Source organism: Chelonoidis abingdonii, chromosome 3 (assembly GCF_003597395.2).
Source record: "Chelonoidis abingdonii isolate Lonesome George chromosome 3, CheloAbing_2.0, whole genome shotgun sequence".
In the NCBI taxonomy this organism is placed as follows: Eukaryota; Metazoa; Chordata; order Testudines; family Testudinidae; genus Chelonoidis; species Chelonoidis abingdonii.
Genome location: NC_133771.1, coordinates 199,796,933 through 199,807,766, shown reverse-complemented (window position 1 = coordinate 199,807,766; position 10,834 = coordinate 199,796,933). Strand labels below are relative to the sequence as shown.

Below are 10,834 nucleotides of genomic sequence, written 5' to 3'. Positions count from 1 at the left end.
ACGATAGGTTAACATTTTTAGATAGAAGTGGGACTTTTCAGTGGACTGTGTCCCTTTAGCTATAGAGTAGGTTTACTGTTTTATTATAATCTCCACAGACACATTTTTTTCTCCAGTGAAGATGAGCTTGTTAACTTGGAGTTGAAGAACACTGTTTGGAAACTAAGCAGGAGTAGATGGGGAAACATTTGCGGCAAGAAGTTTCAGCTTTTTATAAGTTGAAGTACTTCATAATAACTCTCCAGTTCCTTGGCATTGCCTGTTCCCAGTAAATATTAATATTTAATCTCCTCTATCATAAGTAAAATATTGGTTTAAAACTTCTTTCAGTACTCTGGCAGTCTATGCCTTCTAAATTTTGGATTCCCTGATATTTTTTTCTACCACTTTTTTCTTTCATTGGTGTAGTGACTTCAGGGCAAAAGCATGATTTGATGATTGAGCACTCTGATAGGCTGTTTTTTGGCAAGAATGATGGTAGTGGTGGTTAGTGCTACTTAAACTTTTTTTTCTTTCTAGAGCGGAAAAGATGAAATGAGGAAAATTCCTGTACCAGCACACAGATATACTCCTTTAAAAGAAAACTGGATGAAAATATTCACACCTATTGTAGAACACCTGCAACTTCAAATCAGATTTAATTTAAAAACAAGAAATGTAGAAATCAAGGTAAGGAGAAAGCTCTTTCCTGGCATTTTCATGCAGCACCTCAGTCAGCTGAGTCAGAAAACTTATCTCTTGTATTTGTTTGTAGCACAAAAACTTGTTAATTATCTAGATCCCAGTTACTAGTGATAGGAAACTAAAGTGGAGCCCCATAAAACATATGGGATCAAACTAAAACTTTACAGTTGTCCTCAAGCACTTTACTCATAAAGCAATAAATAAAACTTAGAGAAAGACATTAACCCTCTGGCAACACTGACCCAGAGGCTGTTTATCTCTCTAATTTGACATCACTGTAAGAGAGGGAAAAAATCAGTTTTTGAACAGATCCAACCACTAGATCTGATTGCAGAATCCAATGCTTTGTAAATAGTTAAGACTGTATAACAGTTATGTAAATGGTTTGAGTTATGTTTTTTTGGCTGCCAAATCTCATCATGACTTGTATTCATCATAGCAGACAAGCGATCATAGTTACCTAGCTCATGCATTCCTTCTGTCTAATGGACTATGCTCAAGTCACTTGGGATATAGAAAGTGATAGTTGCGGCCATAACTAACATTCTTATTGACTGCCTCTCCAGCTTAACAGCTTTTAACAGTGTGTCTAAAGCTTGTGTTAAGCCTCTGACATGTGGGTAACTATATTTATAGCATGTTGTAATACTTTTATTAAGCTGTGTTCCACATTAATTTTTAAAAGCCACATTTTCAAATTTAAGGGTTGAAATGTGGAAGCTACTGGTAACTTTTCCCTTATCAGTAAATCTTATTCTGAGTACAGTAGTCACTACAAGACTTACAGTAGATAAGCCTGCACAAATGTTTTCATTATACAATGTCTTGTTTTTTGACAGTTGTGACTTGGTCTTAGATTTTATGTGTAATATACGTAATATCTAATTTGGAAAATTGGAGATTTATAAATTGCTGTTTTTTTGAAACTCTGGAATGTGTTTGAACAATTAGAGGAAGGCATTACTAACTTATTTTGATATCACCTCTTGAGAATAACAATACTGAAATTTTACACAAAATGTACAGTCAGTTTTTTCCTTTTTTTAAAAATTGGCTGTCTCCCACCGACAAAGGAAACACTGATTAAAATCCAGCATGATCTACTCCCTCAGCCCCTAGCACATTCTGCTTCTCACTGAGACTGAGTTTGCTTTCCTCCTCCACCTGCTCCAGCATCCCCAGCCCTTTTTGTCTTATAATCTGACCCCACTCCATCCCAGCACATACTTTGGTTCTTTCCATGCTCAGGACAAGCATGAGTTGGTCTCCTCAATCTTAAAATATAAATTGGAAAAAAGGCGGCCACCTTAATCCCATATCACCTTCAAATGATTGTCCAGTCTCTCCCCCTACATCTCTGAACTCGCTCTCCCTTGCAGTCACTGTGTGGGGTTCTTTTCTTCTGTTTCCATCGTAGACCGTCTCCAGTCATGCTTCTGCCCACTAAACTCTAATATAGAGTTTAATACCTGACGGGACCACCAGATTGTGTAGTCTGACCTTTATGTCACAGGCCATTAACACCTCCCTGCATACACCCACTAATCCCAACAATCGAAGTTACACCAAAATAGTTGGGGATTGGTCCTGCTTTGAGCAGGAGGTTGGACTAGTTGACCTCCAAGCCTGATATTCTATGATTACAGCCCATAGGAGCCTAGACTACTGTGTACCACAGAGAGCTGTGTCTTAGTCCGTCCTAATGTCTGAGGCCCCTACAGTGGCAGGGAAATGATTAAGTGAGATGGCCAGATAATCCTGGCAAGTGACCCACATCCACATGCTGCTGAGGAAGGTGGCAAAACCTGCAAGGCCATTGCCAGTCTCCCCTGAGAGAGAATTCCTTCATATGGTCAACCGTTCGATCCTGATCAAGCGAGCAAGAACCAACCAGCTAATTACCTGAGAGTATGTTTGGTATACTTCAGAGCACAGCCCACCCTGTCCACTGGCCCATCTCCAGTCATGACCACCCCTGATGCTTCAGAGGGAGGAGATTTGGAAAAAAGCCTCCAGAATACAGAGCTCCCATTCTCCCCAAAGTCTTTAGTGATGCACTTCAAGCCATGAGATTTGTCAAGGTTCTCCTCACTCATTTTTCTTGACCAGTTGTCTGACTTCATTGCTGTCTAATTTATTGCTCTTGAAATTTTGTTCGCTCTTGACTTTTGTGGTTATTTTACTATCTTACTCTGCCTCTTAGTCTCCTCTCCAAATTTTCTTGGAGGTCACACAAGGCTTCCTTGTTGGTCACCTTTTTTTAGTTAGATATTTTATGACTATGACTATCTCCTTTATGCTGCTGACTCACAAAACTGCCTCTCCTTGTCCTATCTCCTTGTCCAAACCTGCATTTTTGCGTATCATTCTGACTTCTCATAAGACCCCAAGGAATCACTGTGATCTAGTCTGACCTCCTGGATAGCATACTCAGCAACATTTGTATCAAGCTTATAATGTCTATTAGATCTAGGCCATAACCTTAGAGAGAGATCCAGTTTGATCTAAGGACTTCAAATTATGGAAAATCCACCACATCCCTAGGCTAAATCTCATAGTTGTCCAATCATTAACTTTAATCTCAAATCTGGCCAAAATTGTGGGCTTCCCCCCACCCACACAGAGTCGTTGGCAGGAATCCCGACACACACATCCCTGTGTTGGAAGGAGATGCTAGCAAGGATTCCATTCAAGCAAGTTCTCAATACTCTAGTAGATGCGGCCTGCTGCTGGTGGTTGTCAAACTAACTGGTGCCTCCCTGCTTCTCATTTTGCTGCTCTCTGTTTTAGAATGGCATGGGGTTTGTTCCAAGAGAAGGAAAACAGGGCTTAGTGGGGAGAGAGGCTGCCCAGCACTGATTGAGTGGTCTGGGGAGCAACATAAATTTTCATGGTGGAGGGCCAGCATTAACTGAAGGCAATGTTAATTCAGCAAAACTGCAGGGTCTTTGGACCCAAGCAATAGATCCAACAGGAGGGAGTTGGCTTGGGGAACTGGTGTATTTCAGCCTGGTGAGTAGACTTAGTTCTTGGACTAGAAGATGTTAGGTGAATTTCTCAAGTCCTAATCTCTCTCTCACGTGCAACTTAATTTGTTTATCATGTAGACTTGTAAAGAGACAAAAGATGTAAGTGCTCTGACGAAAGCAGCTGACTTTGTGAAAGCATTTATTCTTGGATTTCAAGTTGAGGTGAGTCTTCAGCAGCCAGGTGTTCCTGGTCACCTAGTCTAAATTGTGGTATAAGTAGGGATAATAGAAACCTGCTGGCTTAAAATCCTTGGCTTCTGTGCAGGCTTGCTACAGGGATGCTGGTTATGAGGCATAGGTTTTCTCTAGTTTCCCAACACAATGGTGCAGTAAGCTTGCCTTTGTACAGATGGAGGGGTGCGTGTTGTGTAAACATTTTATTTCAAAACCACTCCGAAGGGATACGTTGAATCTGGGTTTTTTTTATATATATTTTTGCATAGATGTTTGTTTGAATTTGCTATTTTGCTTGTATTCATGTCCTCTTAGTAAGATTAACTTTTTGAAGAAACATCAGACCATTTGATGCATTTTAAACTAAGTTTTAGAGGTGTCTTTTTTTTTTTTTTTTTTTTTTTTTTTTACTTTAAGCACCAGAATACCAAGTAAGTCCTGAGTAGATTCAGGGTAGTAGGCCAGTTTCATCATTTTAATTTTTCTGGATATACACTGTCCTTGATCTGCATGTGCACATTCCAGTGGGAGGTGTATTGGGTGTAGAGAGAGCGATGGGTATTTAAAGCTCCTGCCGCGTTCCTTATACAGGAACATAGGCTGCAACCAACTAATTCTTCAGTGGATTAGCCTGGTGCTGTTTGATACATTACATGAGGTCATTCTGTGAATCTGTTTCTAGTATTTAACGTCTTTTTAAAAAAAAAAAAAAGATGTTATGATGCAGCTCTTAAATACATGTTTTCCTATCTGGTATTCACAGTGTTAAACACAATCTTTTTAATATTTTAGGAGGCTCTGCTCTCATCAGGTTAGATGACCTTTTCTCAGAGTCTTTTGAAGTTACAGATGGTAAGTGTCTTTCAATAAACGCAGCAGAATCCTGTGGCACCTAATAGACTAACAGACGTTTTGGAGCATGATTTTCGTGGGTGAATACCCACTTCGTCAGATGCATGCTCCGACGAAGTGGGTATTCACCCATGAAAGCAGGTCCAAAACGTCTGTTAGTCTATAAGGTGCACAGGACTATCCGTGCGCTTTCAGAATCAACAGACTAAACTACGGCGACCCCTCTGATACTGTCTCTCAATAGTGCATCAGGTGTCGTGTTCTGTGCCCAAAAGAAAATTGCCTTTAATATTCAGTAGAACTTGAGATCCATTGTGAATTGTTTTGCAGCTTATTATATAAGCAAACAGCATAAGTCACAGAGATACTGTTCAGTAATTATTACTGAATTTGTTACGTATTTATGATAATACACTATTATAGTGTATTTTGCAAAAGCAGCCGTCTTAGTAATGAGACCTCAGTACAGCACTCCCTGTTATTTCTTAGCTGAAAAGTAGGATGATTCTAGTTTGTCATGAGGATTATTGGGCTCATGTAGTGTTTGAGCGGTTGCACTATGCCTGATACTGTACAAAATGAGAGAGATCTTGTCCCAAGGAGTTCAGAGTCTAAATAGGAATGTGGGAATCGGCAAACCTGTGCTGCAATTTTTTAAAGATTGTGTGGGTTAATAGACATCTACGGACGTATTTAGCAAAAATAAGCAGCATTGCAAAACTGATTCAGAATTCAAAGGCACATGTGACCCTTTCATTTGAATTTAGGACAGGTAAAATCATTTAGTGGAAATACTGCTTTCTGTAGTAAGTAATCAGCCAGTGTAGTTCACTGCTGTGGGAGGTGAATCTTTTTTAAATTTATTTATTTATTTATTTTATTTAAGGGGTGGATAACGTGATCAGTAACACCCTGCACAGTCTCGAAAAAGCATGTATTTCTCCTCGGGGATGTACATTGCTCACCCTGTGGGTCAGGAAAGAACTTTTACTCCTACATACCGCGGTACAAAATTGGCTAGGGGTGTAGTGGTAGCACAATTGTCTTTCTCCTAAAACATCATCGCTTTTGTTCAGTGTTAAAAGCAATGTATCAGATTTGTCAGGTTAGTTCTCATTTGGCTTATGAAAGCCTGTATTCCTAATCTCTGCTGTTTACTTCTGACAAATAGTGATGTAGGTACCCTTCTCCTTGCCAAAAGAAGAGTTGAGGAAGTGTGTAGTGAATTTGAAAAGTGACATTCTGGGTGTTAGGGAATACCATAGCTGTGAGTTCTAGACTGAGGAGTGGAATGGTGTTTTGGCACATCTGACTCCACTCATCGAATGTTGATTGGAGCAGCAAACAAAAAACAAGATAAATCCTACCACTGCAAAACACTGGGCTGCAGGGGTAGTTCTCCCCCGGGGAGAGGATGAGAGAACATGACCCACAATTGACAGATGTTAGCTACGTTGCTGAATGCACTAATGGAAGGTGCACAGATCCAAAGGAATCAGGATGGTATAAGACCCTAGATGATTCTAGTTTCAGTTCTGTTCTATATGAGCATGTTAATTGTTTTGATCCTCTCCCAACTCACTCAGGAATTGGTCCTTGTTCCCCAACCACTTGAGGAGTGATTCCTGTTAGTCCTACACAGAGATCACTTTATTACTCCTCTCTGGAGTGAGCTGCTGTCCCACTGTAGTGAATAAAATAATCCCCGTGTAGTGTGTCCCTATCACCATAGAGGTATTTTGAAACTGTTCCCTGTTTGTAAAGTGATTTGAAAGACTCTAAAAGCTGCTATAGAAATACATATTGCTATTGGCTAATGAAATGCAGTTTTTTCCCTTCTGCTTTAGTCAAGCCTTTGAAAGGAGATCACCTTTCTAGAGCAATAGGAAGAATAGCAGGAAAAGGTGGAAAAACCAAATTCACTATAGAAAATGTAACCAGGACGCGAATAGTTCTTGCTGACTCGTAAGTAGACTCTTTCTCGCATTAATTTCTAGGCAATGTGCGGTTCCTAAAACTTGTATTTGATCCTTATCGATTCTTCCCTTCTGTGCAATAACTCAGAATGTGATGTTGTGCATGTAAGTGAAGGGACAGTTCTACATGATGGGGATCGTTCAAGATTCTTGCTCTCCAAACCAATGAATGCTAACATCTTCAAAGTGATTGATTTCTTGGCCTACAGAGGAATGCTCCTTAGGAGCCAACAGTAGGATCAGCATCTGAGGCAACATCACTGGAGGTTGGAAGCTGAATGGGTTGGGGAGATATGTTCTAATGGTAGCTGAATGGTGTCCCCCAGAATTGTAGGTTTCCTAAATTGCGGGAAGCTCAAACAGAATCAGTGAAGACTTATGAAATTTGAAAGAATGTACACATGACAGGTAGCCACGTTCTGGTTATAAAAATGGAAGGTGCTCAAAATATGAAAATACATGTTTAAAGTGAAGCACAAATTAGTCCCACTCTGACTGTATTTGAGCTATCCAATGGAATGATCTGGTGAAGGGAAGTTGATGGGGATGCTTCCATGTTTGAGGCGATTTTAAAGGATAAGCTTCCAGAGGGAGTGCAGCTCAGCCTCTTCTCTCTTTTGTAAATGCAAGTTGTACACACTAAATAAAATGCAAGGGAAGGTCTGAGTATTAAGGTGCATCTTCATGTGATAGCTGGAGTGCAGATACATAGTTTGCGTCTACAAATGTGAGCATGCACAAGTTGCATTCAAAAGTGTAGAGGATAGCAATGAGTTATTCATTGTTTGGAATGCTTACTGTCTTTAAATGGGAAGTGGGGTCTTGGACTTCCAGATCAGTTTCTCCTCCAGTCACTACTATTAAACTTGGTTACAACTGCTCCTCACACAGCTCCTCAAAATCTGACCTCTCCAAACTTGGCACCATCAAGTGAGCTAATCGTAACATCTTCGGAAATAAATTATGTATCAGAAAAGACTATAGGACAGAGATTCCACCTGTTGTTGGTAGCATGAAGTGAAAGAAGAACACCAACTCAATCATACTTGTTACAAGTGTTTGTAATTAATAATGCAAGACTGGCAACGAAGTACAAGTGGATTCCAAAGATCTAGTGCATTAATTCTTGAATCCCAAATTCACTTGAATACTATAACATTAATTACGTGCTTAAAGGCAAAAACCTTTCCCAAATAACACTGTTTTGATTGCTTGTTACAGGAAAATTCATATTTTAGGATCTTTTCAGAATATTAAGATGGCACGAACAGCAATTTGCAATCTCATTTTAGGTAAGCCCTGTTAACTAACCTCAGTCTATTGTGCAAAAAAACTGATTTGTTACAAGATTTGTATTTAAGGGGAAACTGCAATCATTGCTACTTTGAATAGGGCTTAACTTTTTTTTGCCAGAGGATTATTCTAAATCTGAACTCATAGATTTACTCACCTCGTTCTTGACTGCTGCTCTTGGGAAAGATCTTCTGCTCCTAGGTACTCCAATTGTTGCACAGTAAAGACAGCAGAATCGCTCCCTGCGGTGTACCTCCCAACTTCGTGCTTTGAGCAGAGCAGGGAATGGAATATTGAACATCCATGGAGGGCTGCACTCACTAGTGATGCTTCCTGTTTCTGGCTTTTGTTGTTTAGAACAGAGGAGTTGAAACTCTTACAGCACTGGGTTATCAAATGAAAAGTTAGCACAAGCTTTGGCAAATTACATATTGGACACTATCATCTCCAGCTAGGAATGACTTCTGCAGAAAAATCACTTGTAAACAGCAAATTTATACTTTTTGCAACTAATTGCAAAGCTTTACCAAAGCATAGCAGCTATCTCCTCCTTTATATTGGAATCTGACACATTTTACCCTAGATGTTTCCTTAATAATCTGTTGACAAGCTGATAATTTCTTTTGGAGCCTCTTGTCAGTCATTGCAAATTATCTTGGCAGTAATGCAGACACCTTGAGGTATCAAAAGCAGCCTCAGTCTTACAGCAGAGTTTGTACTAGTGTTATCTGTCAATACCATTTTATAATAATGTCTGTCTTTTCTGCAGGAAGCCCTCCATCAAAAGTCTATGGAAATATTAGAGCTGTGGCGAGCAGAGCAGCTGAAAGATTCTAAGACCCAGGACTCTAATTTCGGACTCTGTATCCAATATACAGATATTGTGGCTGGAGATCTTAATACACAGCTAATGTGTATAGAATAACACCAGTTCTGCATGAAGCAGGTGCTCAGCCTCCTTCAACTTGATTGGGAAGCTTAGAAGAAAGTAGGGCTGCTTTTGCAGTCTGTTTTCATTCAGGCATAATGTCTGATCTTTTGACACAATATTTAAGTAATTTAACGTAAACCCTTCTATGTTCATTAAAGATTAATGCTTTATCACTAATCAAAAGTACAGTTAATTTGATTGAATCTTTCACTTAAAGCAAGAATACTGATGAACAGGACCATTGGTTTCTGAAGAAAGTGAATGGTTAGGAAGCATCGTAAACTCATGCATTCAGATATCTTAAATTGTGTTAACTTAGTTCTTGGACCAATGGGGCAACAGTCTGACTCATTTGATTGTACATCACCTTCACTGATTTATTTATAAATAATTGCGAGAGGAGGGGGAAGCAGGGCCTGTGCATATCTGCTTCAGACCAAAATCTTGTCAGGATACTTAGTGTAGTATACATGATCAGAGAACAGAACGTGATAGAGATCATACTGTACAGAAATGGCAATAGCTCAAGTGTTTAGTGTCCCTAGTTACATTTTGGAACAGGAAAAGTACAGTTCTCCACAGACACACCTTGCTGGATAGTGTCATCCACCTTGAGTCTAGTGGTTAGGCTTTCTTTGACTCAGTCTGTACTGCAGATGTTGATGGCCAGGGCCATTTTCTTTCTTGTAATGAAGATATTTGCTTAGATTGAGGTGTTAGGTACTGGAGCAAATTGATGCATTAAAAAGCAGTCACCAGGCCCATATAGTATACAGCTGAGATTTCTGAAGGAGCTTAGGTATGAAATGGCTGAGCTGTTAATAAAAACCTTATTTAAAGACAGCTGTTATTCTAGAAGCATGGAACGGAACCATGTTGTATCTGTAGTTAAAAAACGCTCTATCAATATGTGGGAAATCAGAGACTAGTAAGTCTTTTGTATGTACTTGTCATTATTTCAATCAAATTTGACAAGTAAAATACTGCTATCTGGCAAATATGATTAACCAGCGTGGTGTGTACAAAGGGAAAAAAATAGCTTTTGATGGGATTCCTCAAAGAGGCTACCCACGATATGTTTCTCATAAGATGAAAGACAAAAGAGTCCCAGGGATCAAAAACTGTTTAGAAGATAACAAAAGTGATCATTTAATCTGTTTTTAAAGTGAAAGCACAACAGGTGGGTGGCCCAAGGTTCTCAACCTACTTATGTTCACTGTATAAATAATTGCTTGGAAACAGATAACTCATCTAAATTTTGCTTCCTCACTGCTTATTTAAATGTCAGGACCAGAAGAACTTGAGACATTTGACCAAGTGAGGTGAATAGGGTGACTCAGACAGCAAGTGTGAAAAATTGGGACGGATAGGGGGGTAATAGGAGCCCATATTAAAAAAAGCCCCAAATATCGGGACTGTCCCTATAAAATCAGGACATCTGGTCAACCTAGAGGTGAATATGTAATGCTGGATGAAGTTCAGTATCAGGAAATGCAAAGTAATATACATTGCAGGGAAAACAAACTACTCATGAATCTTCCAGAATGCTATTAAGTGTCAATCACTGCAGGAAAGTGGCCCAGGTAATGTAGACATCTTAATAAAAACATCAGTGGGCTGTTGCAGCCAAAGAAAATGTGATTTAAGGAAGAGGATGGAAAATACACCTGTACAGTACTGGAGACCTCCCCTGAAGGAGGAATATGGCAGAATTGGGGTGTGTTTAGGGAAGAACTAAAATAAAAGGCACAAACTCATGATTCAAAAGGGGATTGTTTACTTTATTTGCCCCCCTCCCCCTTGTGTGAGTGCATGATGCCTTCAATTACATCACAGGAGTTTTTCACAGAACTCCTTCCTCTGCACATGCTGGATGGGTCTGATTGAGCAGTTAT

General features: G+C 39.6%; 1 protein-coding gene across 1 annotated transcript; it reads left to right on the top strand.

Annotated features, from left to right (window-relative positions):
- The first annotated feature begins 181 nt into the window (after positions 1 to 181).
- PNO1 (partner of NOB1 homolog) lies at positions 182 to 9,122 on the top strand. Its single transcript, XM_075064442.1, has 7 exons — positions 182 to 268; positions 520 to 669; positions 3,792 to 3,879; positions 4,683 to 4,739; positions 6,587 to 6,704; positions 7,937 to 8,007; positions 8,778 to 9,122. Exons 2-7 carry the CDS (start codon positions 535 to 537, stop codon positions 8,843 to 8,845), a joined length of 537 nt encoding a protein of 178 aa, XP_074920543.1. The 5' UTR covers positions 182 to 268; positions 520 to 534; the 3' UTR covers positions 8,846 to 9,122.
- Positions 9,123 to 10,834: the final 1,712 nt, after the last annotated feature.